Source organism: Aythya marila (genome assembly GCF_965140915.1).
Source record: "Aythya marila genome assembly, chromosome: 1".
Taxonomy (NCBI): Eukaryota; Metazoa; Chordata; class Aves; order Anseriformes; family Anatidae; genus Aythya; species Aythya marila.
Window position 1 is genome coordinate 72,504,003 of NC_139042.1, and position 21,455 is coordinate 72,525,457.

General features: G+C 40.8%; 1 protein-coding gene across 2 annotated transcripts; it reads right to left on the minus strand.

The window, feature by feature from the left end:
- Positions 1 to 691: 691 nt before the first annotated feature.
- Positions 692 to 20,793, minus strand: MXRA5 (matrix remodeling associated 5). Of its 2 annotated transcripts, none has more exons than XM_082774997.1 (7): positions 20,253 to 20,793; positions 18,070 to 18,285; positions 14,711 to 14,840; positions 13,974 to 14,364; positions 6,496 to 11,469; positions 4,949 to 5,849; positions 692 to 3,401 (listed from the first exon to the last, which is right to left on the minus strand). In XM_082774997.1, exons 1-7 carry the CDS (start codon positions 20,426 to 20,428, stop codon positions 1,493 to 1,495), a joined length of 8,697 nt encoding a protein of 2,898 aa, XP_082631123.1. In that variant the 5' UTR covers positions 20,429 to 20,793; the 3' UTR covers positions 692 to 1,492. The 2 variants fall into 2 exon arrangements, with proteins under 2 accessions (XP_082631123.1, XP_082631122.1); XM_082774996.1 differs by having other exon boundaries at positions 692 to 3,404.
- Between the last annotated feature and the right edge of the window lie 662 nt (positions 20,794 to 21,455).

Here is a 21,455-nt window from a genome sequence, read left to right on the forward strand (position 1 = left end):
TTAAGAAGAGAATAAAGATATAATTAAATGCTATTTAATTAGGTCAGTAATACAGGTGCAACTTTAATACATTGTGCTACAAAAAAAAAAAACACATCTTTTTACCCTGCACTGACTTAAGAATAAATTCTATAAAATATCATAGTCTGATAATCACTGTTTACAATTTTCAAAAAATAAAAGTATTAGAAAACGTTACATTCCTTTCCAACATATCTTAGTCAATAAAGAAAATAAATATAAAGCTTTTATTCTCAACATAGTTTTAAAACGTAAGTCTTATGACTGATCAGAACTTTAAGACTTCAGGAATATCTTAGAGAATCCAAATGCTTTGAAGTACAGTGAACTTTTTCAGAATTCTGATTGGAGTTTTGTGTTGAAACATGGGCATACTCAGCCTCTTTTAGCAATTATTTCAACAGAAAAATAGGTAAATCTTACAAAAGTCATGCTAAGATATATTAAAATAAACATTCTTGACTGGAAGTATTGAAATTCTAAATGTATTTTTAATTATATATAACAGAAGTCCTAAGTTTTTATTAGGAAACCATGTACGGAAACATAAAAATTATGTATAACAGTATATGAATTCTGTTTTTTGACTTAATTCCACACTCCCAGTGTTTGGAGTTCACTGTTTTCTCAAACAAAACAAAAAATCACAGTGAATACAAGTTTTGGAAAATATTTTTTTATTATAAAATGTACAGTATATTGACCTTAACATTATAAAACACTGTAATATATCAGAGTCTTGTAAAGACCAATAATTTATAAAATGAGACCAAATTCATTGTTACTCTTTCTAGTCTCATAGTCTGATTTAAAAATATATATATAAAATATATAATGAATGATTTGACTGGAGCATCCTTAGTAGCTGGAAAAGGTTTGTTCATATGGTAACTAATGTCTGCATGTATTTTTTATTAAAATAGATCACTGTTATTGCTAAATTAGTCTTTGATTTTGAAGAGCTGATAGAAGAATGAACAGAAAGGTTAGTAATCATATTCTATAAGGCTAGATTATGTAAAAGCACTGCAGGGGATAAAGAAAAATATATTTCTCCAACAAAATACTAAAGCACTTCTATCACTGCAGCTCATTTATTAACAGTTAATACTTCTTCGGTACTTTTAAGGTGCTTGTTGAAATAAGGAGTAGCTTTGGACTATTGACAAGAATAGGCTACTTTAGGTCTCAGATGTTATTGGATAGCATGAAAAAACACGTTACACTGCCTTAACAATTTAAAGACTTTTTCCAATGCATTAGTCTCCTCAATTTAAGTATATCTACTGCCTTCTATTGCAGGGAAGTACTATCATGTTGAATACAAAAGCAATGCACTTCACATGTAAACAGAATTCATTTTTTTCTGCCCTCAGCCTTCCTGGCTTTGTTGCAGACAGTACTTTCCTTCTTGTACTTCCTTGGCAGTGACTTGAACTCTAGCATCCAGCCAAAGGCATTTGTTTTAGTGTTAGAATATGTGTATGTAAGTTGTTTTCGAATCACTGCCGAGTATATTTTTAGCAGTGCATTTATAGAAGCCTGCATCCCTTTGAGAAGACTGCTGGATGACTAATGACCCCTGAGGGTGAAGAAATTTGTTTCCATACAGACGGGATTGAGCTCCTGTTGTCAGATGAGATTTGTCTGGAAGCTCCCAAGTTATTTCTGCTTTAGGAATCCCAATGGCCATACAGTTCAGTTTTACTGAATTCCCAGGCCTGGCATAGATGACAGGTGCTGGCTCACTTGTGATCCGGGGGGGATAAGCTATCACAATGACAGGCACATTCATAACAGAAGTGCCATACTCCGTGGACACCTTACACAGGTAAGTGCCCCTGTCAAATACAGAAGCCTCACGCACTGTCAGAGAGCCATTCTCCAGAAGGGAGAAGCGACCCACAGCCTGGGGGGCATCTAGGACCATCCCATTGGGCAGTGTCCAGGAAATCTGTGCCCTTTGATTTGTCTGGGTGATGCAATGGAGCTGCAGAGTTTCTCCATTGATAATGCTCACCAGGTTGTTGTACTGGTTGCTGATTTCTGGCCTGAGTCCCACCTTCAGGAAGACTACCCGTTCCACGTAACCTCCTGGGTTTCTTGCTGTACAGCGATACGTCCCAGCATCCCCTGCAGAGAGACCACTGATGTGTAAGATCCCATCCCTCTTATGGTAAAATCTGTGCAGACGGCTGCCACTCAGCACTTCAGTGCCATTGGGAAGGATCCAGCTTGTGCTGGGCTCGGGGTTCCCCTGGACTGAGCAGTTCAGATTGATGCTGTGCCCAGCAATGGCAGTGATCCTTTCATTGACAGGGTCCCTGAAGGAGGGTTTCTCCAAATGGTCTGTGATGAGGAGCTGCACAATCAGTCTTGCTTCCCCTCCTTCATTCCGCCCAATGCATATGAGCTGCACCGCATCTGTCTGCCTCACCCCTCTGATGTCCAAAGTACCATTCCGATGCACAGTGATCCTGTTTCCATAGTAGGGAGCTGGCAGGATTACTCCTTCTGGAAAAGCCCACAGGACCCGTGGAGCTGGGATGCCTTCAGCTTTGCAGTCAATAAGCTTCCGGCTGTCCCTGATGGCTGTCTCCCTCACAGATGTTATTGCATTGAGATGCCCATTGATTCTGGGAGGCTGAACGTTTACATGGATCCAAACTATTTTCCGATCTTCTCCAGCACTGTTCCGCACTACACAAGTATAGTTGCCACTGTCAGATCTTTGGGCCTTTTGGATGAGGAGGGTGCCATCCCGATACACCTGGTATTTGTCAGATAGGGCGGGAATGGGCCTGTTGGTTGGGGAAAGCCAAGTCACTTTGGGAGTAGGTTCTCCTTTGGCTTCACACGCTACTGTGACAACATCACCATAGGGTACATTAATAATGACATAAGTTTTGTTCTTGATAGTTGCAGGCTCGGCCACTACTTTGACCCGAACTTTCATCTCATCTTTCCCAATCTGGTTCTCGGCATAGCAGGTGTAGTCCCCCTCCTCCCTCAGTCCAACATCATTGAAATACAGGGTTCCATTATTAAAGACCACGTATCTCTTTGTCCGGCTGCCACTGTCATCTGACTGCATGAAGGTATTGATCATGCTGCCATCTGGGAGACCCCAGGAGATCTCAGGATTTGGTAGCCCAGTAGCTACACAGTCAACTTTCAGGTCCCCTCCATACTTGACCTTGTGGTTTTTCTCATTCTTTTGTTCTATTTTTGCTGGTTTCATCATCACATTCACTTTGAGGACCACATAGTCATCCCCAATCTTATTGCGGGCCACACACAAATAGTCTCCTGCATCTTTATCTGTAACTGAATGGACAACCAAAGTTCCATTGCTGAATACTTTGATTCTTGTCTCCAAGCTACTGCAAGGAAAGAAAAGAGAACGGGACATGAGCTGCAAAATCACATTTTAGGAGTTAGCAATTGAGTGTAACATTGGAAAAACAAACAAACAAACAAACAAACAAATAACAACCCAACAATATGGAAAAAGCACAGGAGCATTGCTATTTTTAGATAATTAGATGGTCTGAAATGACCAAGATACTTACCACCAAAAAAAAAACCAAATAATTCCACTCACTCATAACCAAACAAATCTACTCTGTTCCATTCATTGACTTTAATAGTATTCCTTTATTTTTGATTTTTTGACTACATGTACAGAATTCTGTAACATTCAAACATGCCATATCTGAATAATATACTCCACACAAACCTAGATGAACCATAATTATGGAGTCTGGCACTTGGGTGCCCAGTTAAAAATAAATCAATATTCCTCTGGCTCCAGGTACAACATTTTAAACCCTCTGAGCAATCTCAAAGAAGCAAAATGTTCAGACTCAATAATAAACAATAGTTAACCTCTAGTAATTTTACTTTAAAATGACCTAAGCTTTGAAATATGTGTGGGGAAAAAAAAAAAAAAAAAGATTTTCAATGTGCTATTGAAAAAAAGCTATTATTCCTTTCAATTTCACTGTGGAATTGGTGCATTGTGGTCAAAATTAATTTCCTCAGTAGGTCCAAGGTTTTCTCCCCAAAGAGAAGATCTACTGTATTAGAAAAGTAGTCCACACAAATCTCACGACAGTAAATGAAAGAACTATTTTGTTGCAATTGCTATGAAACATAAAATTAATTCTGGATTTTGTACTACCTATGGGCTACCCAAATATATTTTTTGTCCAATTAAAAAAAATGCTGACTACAGTCCACTATTAAGAAAGCTGTTGACAAGTGTGTATTTTGATTTCAGCACATTTCTCATCCGTCTACAACGATGAAAGAGAATTTATTGAATAGAAACTGTGTTTTCCAAAAAGTCTTAGGATATTTTTGTTGCTTTAAAGAAGTCATGTTTTACTTGATATTGTGAACATTGTAGAAGGTATTGTTTTAAGTAGAGGCTACTATGAGGTAACATTTATTTACACATTTTTAAAATGCTCATCATTACTTAAATCATATGATTTCTTTGTCCTATCTTTATAATGTGTAATGATTAGAACAGCAGATACATGAATTTCAGTGAACTCAGTTATCCTGGGGAAAAGCTGGCATCTATGCAACCCTTAATTATGCAACTAAGCACATTGGAATAAGACTTTTTGCCATCAGACTTTTTGCTATATTTACAAGAAATTGCTATAGAAGGCAAATAGTGGCAGCTTATCCTAAACACTTAAACCTGACTTTTCAATAATATTACTGTTTTCCAGAGAATTACGCTAAATTACAACTTGACCATCTTTTGATATAATTTCAAATTCTTCCTTAATGGTTTAAGACCTAACTCAAAACTCACAGAAATCAAGAATGAAGCTCACACAGATAGGAATGGTCTTTTCTCTAAGTTCATACAAACTGTAATTTAGCTGCAACACCTCAAATAGTAATTTACCTGTGTAGGGAATCGATCATCCTTTTGGAAGGTAACCTCCATAATATCCGAGGCCAGGGATCACCAGAAGCACTGCAGTCCAAATGCAGAATGCTGCCATACGTTACATCTGTCCTCTGAGGAGAGCTCCCAGTGATCTTAGCATTAGAAGCTTGCTTCTTCACATGCAGTTGAATCATCCTCCTGGCAGCTCCCACCATATTAGCGGCAATGCACTCGTAAGTCCCACTGTCCTTGGGGGACACGTTGCGAATATAAAGAGTTCCATTGGGAAAAACAAACAAATTCCCATTGACAAACTGGGACGGTCGAATTTGTGTGCCATCAAAGAGCACCCAACGGATGCTAGGAGAAGGTGCTGCTTTTGCAGTGCAGTGAATGTTAATACTACTACCAAAGGGCAAGGAAATGTTCTCTTGTTTATCTTGCTGGATGATGGGTGGTAAGGCTGCAATGTGGAGCCTCACTGCAATGCTGTCAGCTCCTGCAGCATTGCTAGCTACACATTTGTATACTCCTCGGTCTGAAAAAGTCGCTTGCTTGATAGACAAGGTTCGATTTTCATGAAGCATAATCCTGCTTTCTGTGGTGGTGACTGTCTGCAAAATTTTCCTGTCTGGGAAAATCCATGAAATATGTGGGCTTGGAGTCCCACTTGCCTGACATTCCATTGCTATGGTCTCCCCAAAATAGACTGTGACATCTCGATAACGGGAAAGTAAAATTTTGGGCTGGTGGGCTACAACTGTGAGCACAATAATCATTTTATCTATGCCATGTAGGTTCTGAGCGGTGCACAAATACTGTCCATGATCCTGAAGCTGAGCATTTCGGATAAGGAAGGTACCATTTTTCAAGACTTCAAACCTTTGTAACCTGGTGTTGGCTGTCATTACAGCTCCTGGAAAGGTGAGAAGAAAGAAATAAATGGAAAATCAAAGGGTTTGTTTTTAAGACATATGTCACTGCACTGAAAAAAAGTTTATGGAAAAATATAGATTTACTTAACACTAACTACATGTACATCTTCAGATGGATCACATGACATCTTCTGACACTCTCCTTGGTCTTTGCTTTTATTACAAAACTAACCATAATAGTTTGGCAAGTCTGTACAGTGTGGGAACTTTTAAGGGCTTTGTACTTTGGGATTCCTCTTAAGTGGAGATGATACACACATCAATATTTAAGGTAGTAATGTCAACAAACCCTTATGCACAAGCTTTGTCATCATAAATTCTAACTGCTGTGAATAATCACTTGGTTGCTATTCCTCCTTCAAGAACCAAATTCATTAAATGTTAGAATTTTTCTTTTACTATGACAAATACTGCAAAAATATTTTTATCTGTAATGACTGCTTGAAATTGGTCATATTGTTTCTACAATGATTAAAATGGACATAAAATGTCATTAAGTGTTTTTCAGTGGTTTGCAATATTCCTGTAACAATCTTGCATTTCATTATATATTTATATAAAACCATTAAAAAAAATAAATACTTGTACCCTTAAAACTGTGTAGAACACTTTTTTTCTCTGTCTTACCTGTAGATACTTTTGTCCAAGTAATAGAAGGCTTTGGTTCCCCTACTGCATCACAAGGGATAAGAATATCTGTTTCAGCAAGGATGGATATGCTCTGAGATACCTCTGAGATAATTTTAGGTCTTTCTTTGGGTGTCCTGAAATTGCTGGAAGATTGAATTATAGATGAATTATGTGGTGTAATGCCTCCCACATGAGGTACAGACTGAACTTTTTGATGATAGTGGACATTTTTAAGAGGCTGAACTGTAGTGAATATCTGGGGTCTTGTGCGCTGAGAATGAAAGGCTGGAGGGGTAATTTTCAAAATTGCTGGTGGTGGTGATGTTGTGGTCATGGTCTGTGGAGGCACTGCGATAACTGTAGCTTTCTGCACTGTAATCCTCGTAGGGGAGACTTGGGCAATCTTCTCATTTGTGTCTTTGGGGACTAGCTGACTAGGGACCACAGGTTTAGGATGCATACTTAAGTGAGGGAATATCCTTGTTCTGTTGAAAAGGAACGGTATTCTGGAACTGGGGTAATAGGGAATCCCTTGATTTGGTAGTCTCCCTGCTGTGCCTCTGTTATCTGGAACATAGTTATTGCCAAAATATCTTGAATTAATATTGTATCTGTTCTGACCCTGATTACCAAACTTGCTTGCAGTGAATGTATTTGTTCTGTGAAATGGAGTGGCTTGTGTTGGGGTAGTTGTCTCTCTCTGAAAGACAAAAGATTTTTTGTCCTGGATAGTATGTGCTGCATATGCTGTTATTTCTGGTTTGTTTGTGTAGTGAAGAGGCTGTTGTGTTATAAAATAACGAAATGAGCCTTGTGTTACAATATATGGAGGCTTCAGTGTGCCTCTTACTGGAACATGCTTTGGAGGCACAACAGGCAGTCTTTGGTTTAGGCTTGGTATCATTCCAGCAGGTGGATGGGGAAGGTTTGGGCTTAGCAATAAACTGTTGTTTGACCTGCTACTGTACATCTCTTTGAATCGCTCCTCTTTAGACTGTATGCTAATCCTATTTTGGCTAGAGAAAGGAGTAGGGTATACATTCTGTCTTGAGCTCACTCCCATTCTGTCACCTTCTGCTTCAACTTGTTTTGTTTCTGACAACCTTTCTTGACTGAAGGCATTACTGCCCTTGGTGGTATAATGAAGAGAAGGATATGAAGTGCTTGAAATAGATGGTGGAAGAGTAGGAAGTTTTGTAAATGGAATAAAGACAGTGGGTGTATTTGGAGGCTTTTCAGCTGTCTGCAAAATGCCATGTGACATAGCTTCCTTTTTATCCAAGGAAGATGGTTTTGCCCCAGTCTCAGAAGCAACAGATTTCTTTGTTTCTATAAATGAAAAAGTTTGAGTTTCCATAGTGCTGAAGGAGGACAAAGTCAGCATTTCTTGCTGCTGAGGTGGCTCAGTTACTGCTGGTGTTTTTAAAGTTTCTGTGGGTGTCCACGTCTCCTCTGAAACTGAGACATCCTTAAAAACTTCCACTGTGCCAAAAGGAATAGTTAAGTCTGTCATAGTGGGATACATCAGCTGGAATGTTCCAGCAGTGGTTTCATTAACCACAACTTCTGAGTCAAAAAGGATGGGCTCTTGAGATTCTGAGTAAACAGATTTTGTAGATGATATCAATCTGTTCCTATGCTCAATGGTAGCTCTACTTGATTGTTCTGCCTCACCATCTGTAGCTTTAGAATCTTCTTCAAGGCCCTTCCCTTCAGATATATTGTCTGACAAATGGTATTTTGGCACTTTATTTTGCTGTGGTTTCAGAGGTGTACTTGACTCTTTTGTGGGAACTGTGCTATATACAATGTATGATGATAAAACTGTGATAGGTTCAGTCACTGGAAGTGCCATGTTTTCAGGAGCAGCAGAGAGAGTCACATGTTTTCCTTCGGGTGGAGAAGCAGTAGGCCTAAAGAAAGAAGCTGTGGCCACCTCTCTGATTTTGGTTGTTTTCTCTAGTACAACTGGATCGGTAACTGATGAAGGGGTGAATTCCATATGCTCCTCTTCCTTAGCCTGTATTTTGACACTGTTTTTAAGATCAAAGTGTTCAAGAACTGCAGAGGAAGTTTTGGTCACAGCTTCAACTGTAGATGTTCTTGGAATGGCAGGCACTGCCTCTGTGATTGAAACAACAGGGTGGAAAGGCTTTGTTCTTTGTCGGATTCTATTTGGCCTCAATCTCCTTCTCCCATAAGGCCTTTTCCTAGCATGCTGAGTAACATGTGAAGGTGTGGTCTTTCTATAGGATGGTGTTGTTGTGGCCACAGTGGTCAGTCTACTGATGGAAGCAGCAGATATCTCTTCTGTTTTTTTATGAGGAGCATTAGTGCTTGTCAAAATGAATGTGGGGTCTGGTTTTGGAGAAGCCAGGTTCTGTTCTCTTCCATGATAACTCTCTGCATAACTGCTGGATGTGCTTTCTTGAGTCACTGTATCCCTATGGGTCTCTGGTTCTTCCTTGCTCATGGATATGACAGCTGGAAAACTTGTACTTAAGTCTGCTATTTTCATCTGACCTGCGGATACTTCTGTGTGCTGATGTATCAAGTCATTGCTTTTTTCTGTAACAAATGGAGAAAGAGATGATGAAATGGCAGTAGCACCTACAGAATCTGTTGGGATGATATCATCCAGCTGAGTAGGCATTATGTTGTCAACACTCATCTGATCCACTTCATTTAACTTCTCACTTGTCTCCAACATGCTATGAGGATCTACAGTCTGAGATTCAGCTAGGACAGTAGCATCAAGTGGTAGCTCAGCAAAAGCAGAATTTTCCTCTGATGTAGAAGATACAGTTGCATCTGCATTTTCCACTATGAATGGACTGCTCTGAATATTAGGAAAGTTAGTTACTGTTTCTTTGGTTAGAGGTTCTTCAGTGACAGTCTGAATATTTTCTTTGACTACAAAAGAATCGGTTCTGTCATCCTGACGCTGTTGACCTTGGGGTTGCACAGTTGCAGACAGAGGAGTCAAATATGAACCTGATACAGGGATCTCTACAGAGTATGTACTTGCAGGTGTTTCTAAAACCCTGTAGTCAGGAAAAGGTTCAGTTTCTGACCCTGTTAATACGGGCTGGACTGAAAATACTTTACTGCTGTCGGAAACAGTGACTGAGAATGGCTCATCTTCACCCAGTGGTGATGCATCAGCAGAGGAATCTACCACATCAGCTGCTGTCTCTGAAGGCAGAGGGCTGGCTACCAGATGAGGGACAGGAGTAGTTTTCTGCATGAATGATGGAAATGCCATTGTTACAGAAATGGCTGTAGCTGTAGTTGTTCTAGGAAGATTCTTCCCACGGACTTTTGCCAAAATGTCAGCCCAATGCTGTGGATTAATCTGTTTGCTTGCCATATTAATTCTCCTTCGAGATTCAAACACTCTCCGGCCTTCTGCAACATTGCTGTCTTGGGTTCTATCAGTACCTTTCCAAATTTTCATTTTCCTTCTGCCTTTCTTTCCCTTTTTAATTTGAGCCTCTGGCACCTGGTCACTTTTTTGTTTAAAGGATACTTCACGATCTTTCAGGCGGTTCTTTCTGCGTGGGAACTCATCCACCCCTCCTGTCCCTGATCCCTCTCCATCATCTATGACCCGCCCTCTTGTTTTTGATGAACTTTTTGAGCCTGGGCGCTTTTTCAGTTTTATCCTTTTAAATGACCTGTCGGACACCATTTTATTTACTGTAACCTTTACAGCAAACTGATCTGATCCCTGCTGATTGACAGCCACACATCTGTAATGGCCACTGTCACTAACGTGGCTTTTTGGAATAAGCAAAGTACCATTGTCCAACATATATCCTTTTGAAGAGTTCAATAAATCATTGAGTATCTGGCTGTTTGGAAGAATCCAGCTTAACTGTGCCTCCGGGATGGCAATTGCACTGCAAGGCAAAACTATTGGATCTCCAACATTTTTATCAACCCTCACTATATCTGTATCAGATATCTGAATAGCTGGAGACTGCACAAGAAGTCTGTAAGCCCTAATGTCCATATCATCTCTCACTTGGGCAATGCAGTAGTACAAACCAGTATCAGTATAACTCACTGGTTTGATTACTAGCTGACCACTGCTATGAATAGAAAACCTACTGTCTTTCTGATTAAATGGTGCCTGCAGTTTAGTCCCATCTGGAAGGAGCCACTGAATGAAAGGACTCTCAGAGGCTCTCACGTTGCAGCTCAGCTGACACTCTGATCCTTCCATGATACTCTGTGCTGTCCTTGTGCTCTGATTTTGCTCTATCATTACCCAACTTCTCTGCTGCCTGGTGTCTTTGGTATGAATTACCTGAGAAAATGCAGTAAAAAAAGACAGCACCACTTTTTTCCCTGTACTTTGGCGCCTATTTAACTGCATACTTATAAGAGGTTGCATCACCCAGGAAGGCTCAGCCATTATTTGAGCTTTGACACCCGTGTAATAAAGAGCATCATAATCTGAGCCTTGCTTGTACCGATAGCTTATTTTAGGTTCTTTGCTGAGCATAAGTTCCCTCTCTAATTTGACAGGCACTTCACTATAGTAAGCAATAAGCTTCCACAATTTCTCATAGTTCTCTCGATTCATTGGACATTCAAAATCCAGTGAAATTGTAGCATTTATATCAATCTCCTGAGTCTGGATTTGATTCCACTGAATTTTGGTAGAGCCTGTTGGTTTCTTTATTTCACAGTTCAGATGCACTACATTGCCATGCTCATCAGTCATATTTAATGTAATGTTCCACGGAGAAGACTGAAGCTCTACCAGAGGGAGTTCATAACTGTCACCATCTTCTTCATCTTGAGTGCTGCTATTGTGCCTTAATGAGGACTGAATGATAGGTTTCCTACAGGAAATATCTTTCAAGTTTTGGATATCTTCTTTCTGCAGCTGTTTTGGGCTGTTGCACTTAGGGCAGAGCTGTCCCCCTTCATAGGCTTTGTCCTTTTTGCATTTTAGAACACCTGGAAGCCAAAACAAACAAAAAAGGACAGGTAAGCTGTAGAATCATGTCCCAGAGTTAGCAAACTCTCAGGAGTGCCAAATGGACTGCATGAGATAAACATTATGCCACGTGACATACAAGCAAGGTGTTTTAAAATGTTGCCTCTTTATTTTCACAGTTGAACAGGCCTGTTTCTCCAACTGACTGTAGTTTCTTCTGACTTTAATGAGAAGTTTGAATGCTCCATCCTTCTGAAAATTAGTTTCACTGCCTCTGAATAAAATGACCAGAAATTGAAGTGTTCAGAGCAACATTTTAGAAGTCTGTTAATATTTATGTTGTATAAAAAGTCTGTATGCGTACAGTGACAACCTACCCATCTATCTTTTGGACACAAATTTAAGAGAACAGAGTCCTCTCAGCTTTCAAAAATGCAGCATTTGCCTGAGAAATGCTGGATTTCCTCATTAAATAATTCAGGAGGCTTTTTATTTTTCTCTATTCATTAACAGTAATACTGGCAATATACAAAAAATTCTACTGTATCTACCAAAACGTGCTGATTATTTCCTACACTTACAAGCGATTTGACAGCAGGAAAAAAAAAAAAAAAAAAGAAAGCACTTCTTCCTTGACCTCTGAAACAACTGCAAATTCTGTAAATATAAAATAAAGATTAAACAGAGGAGTATTAAAACAGGAAATTATATCCTTGACTCCTTGCTTCTACCAATGCCAGAAGGATTCTTGTCTGCCAAACGACAGCCATGTATTTATGTTTAACTTGCGCTGCTTACTACAATGTCAAAGTTGTCTTTCATATTTAGTTTGGAAATATGCTATATTGTAGTTTTTCTAGGAATACGTGTTATGCTGATTGCTCCTGAGGAATGAGGGATCTTTGAATGAATGAACAATAAAGGTGGATTCTAACATAAAATTCTAGGACAAGGGGAAAAAAAACTGGCAAAATTTCATAACCTTTTTGAAAAGGAAAATATATGCTTTGCCAGTCTGACAGATTGTAATATATAAGTGAACTAGTCTACCACGTGCAGATTCAAATATGATGCTTCAAAGACAAGGAAAGTGTATTTCATGACAGAACTGGCACACAACCAGCTTGGCAGATGCCACACTGGTCTGAGGAACATTACTGTGTTTCAAAGAGCACTTCTATCACTCTCTGACAAAATTCCCAAAGAAGTCAATGTTATAGTTTTATAAAAATACTAAAATTGTCATGCATGAAAGTGGCATGGACTAATTCTCCTCTTTCCAAAAATCACCACCATTTTAATGCAGAAAAGAAATCAAATAAAAACAGTAACAAGCCATCACTGTACAGGGAAAGGACATTCATCTAATATTTCATCATTATTACTTAGAGTGCATCTTTGGTACACTTAGCATATCCACTCATATGATCAAGGAGAGCATATAAGAAGATTAAAGTGTAAATTACATAAATATAATACCTAAACTGGATACCTCGAATATCAGTTCAATCAGGGACACTTCCACTATTCATTAAAGTACCACACATCCCTAAAACTATTGTTCTATAGCTATGTACAAAAATGCCATGAATTAGATATCCTAAGACAACAAGACCCATCGTCATCCACTACTTATGCTCCAAATCATTACATAAACCTTGTGACTCCAGAACTCATCTGAAACATCTTCAGTTGCAATTCAATGACTATTTCCTCTTAAGAGTCTATCAGCAGATCTGGTGTAACACCCATCCCTCTGGCCTGCTATACCAAACACTTAGCTACCTGACATGGGACACTGGTGGACTCAAATGCCTAAACTGAAAACAGACATACAAAAAAAAACACTATTTAGCGGACTCCTGATCTAAGCACTGTGATTCTTATCTCACATCTAAGCCTAAATTAATCATAGAATGATTTATGTTGGAAGGGACCTTAAAAACCATCTAATTCCAAACCCTCTGCCATGGGCAGGGACACCTTCCTCCAGACCAGGTTGCTCAAAGCCCCATCCATCCTGTCTTGAACGCTTTCAGGGATGGGGAATCCACAGCTCCTCTAGACAACCTGTTCCAGTGCCTCACCACACTCAGTGTCAAGAATTTCTTCCTTATATGTAATCTAAGCTTTTTTTTTATTATTATTATTATTAGATTAAAGCCATTCAAGTTTAAAGCAACAAAAGCAGACCTTCCTCTGAAAAAGGAGCAGGACTGTAGGTGTTCTCTGAAAATACTGAAAACAGATTGCTTCCCTTAGAAAAGTAAGGTGTGGTCAATGAAGAAACACTAATAGACAAAAAGGACGCATGAATAACAGCCTTAAAGCTAAAAGCCTGAAGTTAAAGAACTCTTCTGAGAATTTGGAAATCTCATTTCCATTCCTTCCTTAGACAACATAGTGCACATAGACATCATGTAAGTAATGATTCACAAGAAATAACAAATTTATTCATATGCAGAACAGGGGAAACAATATCAAACATTATAAGTTGAAGAGGCTTTGGTAATTTTATTCTTACCTCCAGAAACTTCATTCCATTCAAGGAACCACTTTAAGCTGCAGTCACAAACCCATGGATTCCCATGAAGGTAAAGATTCTCTAGTAGTGGCATACCCTGAAACATCTCTTCAGGCAAGGTTCTAATAGCATTTTCAGATAGGTAGAGATGTCTTACTGTTGACAGTTTGAAATAATCAAGGACCATAAATGTTGAAAAGGTGTGTGGGTGAAGCTGCTGGAGCAAATTTCCCTCCAAGTGGACCAATCTCAGAGAAGTTAATCCATTAAAAGCATTTGGATGAATAAACTCGATTCTGTTGTGGTCCACGTGCAGTCTCATTAAACTTGAAAGTCCATGGAGGGTTTGGCCAGTTATGACTTTCAATTTATTGTAACTAATTTTGAAAACCTTTAAGAAAAAATAAAGAGAGAGGGAGATTAATTTGTATTTAAATCCAAACAGAATAACAAACATTCAGTTTTCCTCCCATTCAAATATCATTTGCACCGCTGAAAAATGATATGCTAGTCAAAAGAGGGAGAACACAAATGAACATTAGTTAGCTTTATCAAGTATGACATAGGTATAGTTAACAGAATTCCAATATTATTTTTGAGGGGGAGGAATGGTACCTTAATCCTAGGAAAGACACTAAAAAAACAATCAAACAAACAAACAAAAAAACAAACTTGTTTTTGTCTTCAGCTACTTACTGAAGTTAGAATTTGGGAAATTTAAAAGACCTGAGCATTACCTGTAGAGAGACGAGATCTTTCAAAGCACCATTAGGTATATTCTGAATGTCATTTCCATGTATCATAAGCAATTCCAGTTTTGTAAGTCCTGCAAAGGAGTTTTCATATATAGACTGTATACTGTTAAACCTGGAAAAAAAAATCACAAAATGTGTAGTTACATTTCAAACACTGACTATCATGGATGGCAAAAGTAAAATTAGTATAACCTAACTATCAAGAAAACTTGGATGGATCTTAGTGCACTGTCAAAGAGCCAGAAGGTACTGAAACATTTTTACAAGGCCAAGTATAGTTAGTTCATGTTTACATTAAAATTTCTTTTAAATCAATTTGTGGCACTTTAACCATAATTTAAAACTAAGAGTAATAAATAGGCATTTAAGTTCTAGTAGTTGTCAGTATGTTTTTCCATGCAGCTTACTTTATGGAATGGCAATAAATTAATGGCCTGTATCCAACCAATGATGCTATGGAGCCTGGCAAACTAGACATGCTGCAATGTTGCCAAAACAGCATCTAACAATAAATGAATAAAGACTTGGACAGAGGACATTAAAAATGGATATCTCCCAAACAGCAAGAGAAGCAGGAAGTCACATCATTCTTACCTTACTGATACATTTAATTGGCTGCATCAACTAATTATCTAGGTACTGAACTTTCAACTATATAATTTGAGCCCAGGAACTCCTTTTAGAGAAGTAATAAGAAAATCAACTTATTGAAAACAATCAGTTTCACTTAGGACTAACAAGGCAGGTTTTATTTGCCAATATGGAAGCCTTAAATTTGGCTGCCTAGATCTGCATTTGGGTTTTCCATATGTAGATATAAAATTAGACATATGAGCTAATCTGGGCATGAAGACTCTGAATTAAGCATCCAATTTTAAATACCTTTTCCTATTTTTAATACTTTCTTTCTAGACACGAAGGGAAGATAGAGACAGAAATTTAAATACTTTGGTTATGAAGGAAATACTTTTAAATTTTCATTGTTATCTATCTGAAGATTTTGAACTTGCTAAAAAATCAGACATATGTTTTGATATTTTTAGTCCTACTACAGATCTCCCAGGTTTATAGCAGTAATCCTATTAAAATTCCTTATGTTTACATGAGACATTCTAAAAAAAATACAAACTTCTCTAAATATGATTTTTTCCTAAATTATTTCCAGATAAGAAAATTAGCTTTACCTCTTAAATATACAGCAACTTGAAACAAAAGGATTCTAAAAACACTTCTCAAAAATGAAAGAAATGCAACAGATAAGTAAGAATGTTTCTTCTTGGAAGAGGAGACAACTCAGAAAGTGTAATTTTTAGTGACAAAAATACAAAAAAAAAATGGAAAGGGCTTTTATACTAGCAGTATCAAATAATTTACTTAAAAACTGGATAGAACTTCCAAAATGTCTACACAATTTAGAAGCTTACACACCCATTTTCAAAACCAATTTAAGGATAGAATTTGTCATAGAATATTTATATATAGGGGAGAGGTGACTGTAAATATGCGTGGTTTTGACTGTGGAGAGGAAAAGGAGGGCAGTTTGATATATTCTACAAAGACAGAATTTATAAAGAAATATGACATTAGGCAGGCTTCAAAGAGAGCTCGAAATTAATGAGACTAAAGCCATGGAAATAAATTAATGTTGTTTGGATAAGATCTGGCATGTTTGTATGAAATTGTACTGAAGGTGAAGTTTGCAGTGAAGAGATTACACATTTTCAGTACCATCATAGCCTATGGTGTTCCTGAGATTTTATTTCTTTAAATTTTATCATATTTTCTCAGCTTCAGAGTTAGCAAGATAACTAGACATAAATATCACAGAGAGCTCCAAAGAGACCATATAATTATAATTCTGACTACCATGAGCTTTACTATACACAAAGAAAATGAAGAGGAAGAGACATCGGTTTCTATGGCAGGTTGTGTACAAGTTGAAGATCACAGAAACAAGGACATGGATTACTGGTCACACTCAAAAATATTTTCATTTCCCAGTAAAGAGGCATATAAGGCCACTTGAAGGCATACCTGCTGGTGGATAGCATTTGGCCACTCTGTGTTGCAGATTCTTTGGCAACAGCTTTTCAATGAAGCTGCTTAAATGACTCCCTTTGGAACCATGTGTGTTTACGTTAAGACTAAATCACATGAATTTGTGTATGAAATTTTATTTTCTCAGAGGGGACCTTTGTAACTAAACTGATGGCAGATGGCCTGAAAGAAATATAGCGAACATTCCTCACACTGCAAAATGTTGTAAGGCTGACCCAGTTGGACATTTGATCTGTACTATAGAAATTACATAGTTATGTATCATTCTAGTAATACTTCCACTGATTTGACTATGAGCCACTGGGATGACTGAAAAAAATGGAATGAAAATACAGATTTTTGTAATACAGTTTTACTGAGTGCAGGGGTATTGTGAGACTAAAATCAGACTTTAGGTGGATAAAGTACTGGTTGATAGACATTTTAACTACAGAGAAGCAAATAAATTAATGTCCCTACTACATGTATTAGTCATAGCATGAACATTTGCAAGTTACAGGCCCTGTGGCTAGGGAAGGAGTTCATAACAGGTAGAGAGATGGTTCTGCTACCAAGCAGAAGAGGACTGAGACTCTTTTGCCATGCTATGTCATACAATGGCCATACACAGCATTTTTGTGATATGCAGCCTACCAACTGTCCCTGCCTTCTCATCTCAGAGAAATGTAGGCTGGAAATACTCTGGCAGAGGAAGGTGATTTGGAGCCTGAGCTCCCTCACCCCAAAACATTGCTGTCTGCTTATATTGCACTTAAATTCTTAGGAAACAAAACAAAGAAAGAAAAGAAAAATAAACAAACAAAAAACAACAACTTCAAAGGTTATGGAATAACTAGTCTTTACTGTATTGTTTTAATATATGTTACTTCATTGTGCTCCAAAATCCTACCTGCTTCTATTAGATAATTCTAGTTCTTCTGCATTTTTTTGTATCAGATATAATAATCAACATCTAGTAGAAATCCTCCCATAGTAGGTTTAATTCAATATAGTTTATAAACACTGTAAGACTACATGCACTATTTGCCAGTAAGAACTGACACCATCATATAAAACTTATTTGAAAGTATTACAAACTTTCATTTGAAATATCAGGGCTACACTAAAACTTCCTTCATGCCAGTAATAGTAGTGTTTGAAATACAGAGTGTGGAAGTAACCACCCATCTCTGCAATTCCACTTAAAAAGTACACACAAAGATCCCGGTATGCCGCACACGTGAAGCATTCCAAGATTCAACACCAAGAACATGAAACTGTTTGCTACAAACTGCAATACAAACCCAAAATTGATCCTTTCCACATGTTTAGAAATCCTTGCTGGCACGGCTGCTAAAGACCTAAATGTGCAGTGGACTTCGGTGGGGACGTAGCAGGCGCAGGGGTGGGGGCAGGCCAGGGCACCCGGCGGGAGCCCCAGCGTCAGGATCAGCACCACGGAGAGTGCCCCCACCGCAGCCCTCTCCCGCATCTTGTCGGCTCGCCTCGCCTCACTCCTCCTGGGATGGCCAGGGGTCACGAGCAACAGATGACAGCAACGATGACAAAGGGAGACAGAGAGAAGAAACAAAGATTTTTTTAATACTTTTGAAATGCTCTGTTTACCGTGAAATGCTCTGCAGAGTCCCAGAAGGTCTGTAGACAATTGCGGCTAAGTTCAATCGGGAAGAGTTTTTATTTCGTCCAAGTCGCTTGCTACTTCAAAGTCAACTTTTTCCCTATAATTCATTTCAGTACCCATCCTACAAAAGTTATGCTGTCTTCTTGTGGTAGTAACTTTTGGAGGTTTGCTCTATATGCCAAAGGCAGCTTTTGTCTCACCTACAAATTAGAAAACTTCAAGGGAAGCATCTAGTTCAGGTGAGTTGCCATGGCTCCCTCTACAGTCAATCAACAAGAGAGAAGCAAACCATATTCACCAGAAGGTAATATCAGGTATTTACCCCATCAGGTAACTACCTAGAAATAGAACAGATCAGCCTCCTTAGGTCCCTAACTAGCTAACTCTCCTAGCCAAGCTACCTAATTTTTAGACCATCTACTAACTTCCAGGAGGGTAAAACCAGGCTGAACATTCATAATGTACATGGGAAATAGTAACATTGAGAGAGGCAGGGAGTGAAAGAAAGTAAGAATTGGTTGAACACAGATCTGGACTGTGTCATTTACTGTGCTATGCTGGGCATGCTTTTACCCCGTAATCTTAACCAAACAGGAGCTATGAACGCTCAGAATTGATAGAAGTTGACAATTGATTTAGAAACATAAGCACAGGCCTCCAAGGAAATGTAAACAAGAAAGTCTGTATTTATAACCTTGCCATGTCTATCAACACCGAGGTTCAGATTTTCAGAACTGTGTCTAAACCGTATGACGAGACTCATGGAGAGTTGTTCAAAAAGGCACACTACGCTGGAACAAACCCAAAATGCTACTGTTATTGAGCACTAGCCATTTCTGAAAATAAAGCCATTTTGTAGATGTCTAATTACAGATTAAGCAACTCAACTTGGGAGAAGTTAGTTTGAAATATCCTTATCTACCATGAGAAGAACTTGAGCTCTTCAGATTAAAGCCATGCAAGAATGCAGGCTACTATTAGAAGCAGAAATTTGGTAGTCTCACTCTTGTGTAACAGTGTGACAAGGAGGGAAAGACATTCAGTTCTACTAGAGATTATTAGTTCCATTAGTTATTGCTTTTAGTATAAAAGTCAGATTTTTTCAGATCTGCTAGCAACAAGACACACATTTTTTTTGTAAGAGCATCATGTGCAAGCTATTACAGTTCAAAGGAGAGGCTCATCGGCATGAAGAAGTTTCTCAAATATCTGTGGTCAAGTTAATGAGACACTTACCATTCTTTACAAAGAAAAATAGCCTTTAATTTGTTTGGAGAACATTCAGGTGCCGTTTTCCTTAAGGTTCTCTTTCATAAAAAAACAAGCTTTCAGGAACATCCTACCCACTCCAGTCCCGTTTGGGCGGGGGCACCGAGCCTCACCGAAGGAGCTCCTTTGCACAAAGGAAGCGATGCCTGGGGCAGCCTCCCAGCGTCCCAGCCGAAGCCTCCCCTCCGCACCTTTGCCACCGGGGACCCCTCGGGGACGCGGCCGCACTGGCTGCGCGCCTCCGCCCGGGGGCGCCCTACGCGCACCCCTACGCGCCGCCTGCCGGCTCCCCCTCCGCCGCCGCGCAGCGTGGCAGCCCCCCCAGTCCCCCCAACCCCTTTATTATTTTTTTTTTCTCTTCACCGCGGGCAGATGCTTCCCATTATGGAAGAATTTCCCCTCCAGGCTGAGCGGCCGGACGCCGACACCCCGCGGCACGGCCCCGCGGGGGTCTCCCGCCCCCTCCTCCGTCCTCCCCTCGGCACGGAGCCCCCTCTTCCATCACCACACCCCCCTAACACATGGAGCCGCTCCCAAGCCCCCTCCCCTGACACCCCCGTTCCCCCGGCTCCTTACCTGAGGCCGGGCGCGGCGCTCTCAGCGGGCGCAGCCCGCCGCTCCCATGCCCCCGGGGGGCTTCGCGGCGGGGGGGCGGCTACCTGGCACGGCCCCGGGGCCCCTCCGGCAGCGTCCGGCCGAGGCTCATGGCAGCCCGCGGCGCCCCGCCGCCCCGCAGCCTTAGGGCTCCTCATCGCCCGTCATTTTGCAGAAGCCGCCGCCGTGATTTGGTGCCCCCGAAACGCGCATAAACCAGGCGGGGCGGTACCGTGCCGGGGGGGCGTGTAAGGGGGGAGGAGGGGAGCGGGTTGGGGCTACTCCTTTCAGAGCTGTGCCCCGATCCCCCCCGCGGGCTGCTGGGGGGCTCCGCGGTCCCTCAGCGCCGTCTGAAGCCGAGCCCGTCCGTCGGGGGGCGAGCAGGAGGACGGGAGAGGGCAGAGGGTCCCCGCCGCTTGCCGGGCTGCCTGGGGGCGCAGCTCCCTCGGCGGCAGCCTCCTGCCGCCCGCGGCCACATGGGGACGAGGGGCGCGGGGTGCCCGGGGTGCCCGGGGTGAGGGGCTCCGCCGCTCTGCCGCCTCCCCGCGCAGGGCGCTGCTGTGCAGGGGGAGGGCGCGGCGGAGCGGCTCCTCTTGCGGGTTGGGCGGCCCCTCGGCGGGGGGGCGGGCAGGGGGCCGCGGGCGGGACTGAGGCGGGGGGCGGGAGGGGGCAGACGAGCCCTGGCCCCAGCCTGGGAGCTGGAGGTGGAGGAAAGTTTGGGTTTGGGAGCGGTCGGAACGCTGCGGGGTGCGGCTGGCCCCGCTGCGCGCCCCTCCGTGCAGGCACGCACCGAGGTTAGCTGCGTTTGTGGACCTCGCTGTGCTCTGAAACGTGACCAGCCGGGCTGGATTTTTTGTTTTTCATATAATCGTTGAATCATTAGTGTTGGAAAAGACCTCCAAGATCAACTGGTCTAACCATCCCCCTACCACCAATGTCACCCACTAAACCATGTCCCTAAGCACAACATCCAACCTTTCCTTAAACACCCCCAGGGATGGTGACGCCACGGCCTCCCTGGGCAACCCATTCCAACGCCTGACTACTCTTTCTGAGAAGAAATGTCTACTAATTAAGCACAAATAACTCCTCACCACCGTCGTTGTGGAGTTCTGTCACAGCACTTTTGCAGAGACCCGTAGCCAGTCTGTACGGGACAATTTCATCTCCTGTGTTATGCTTGAG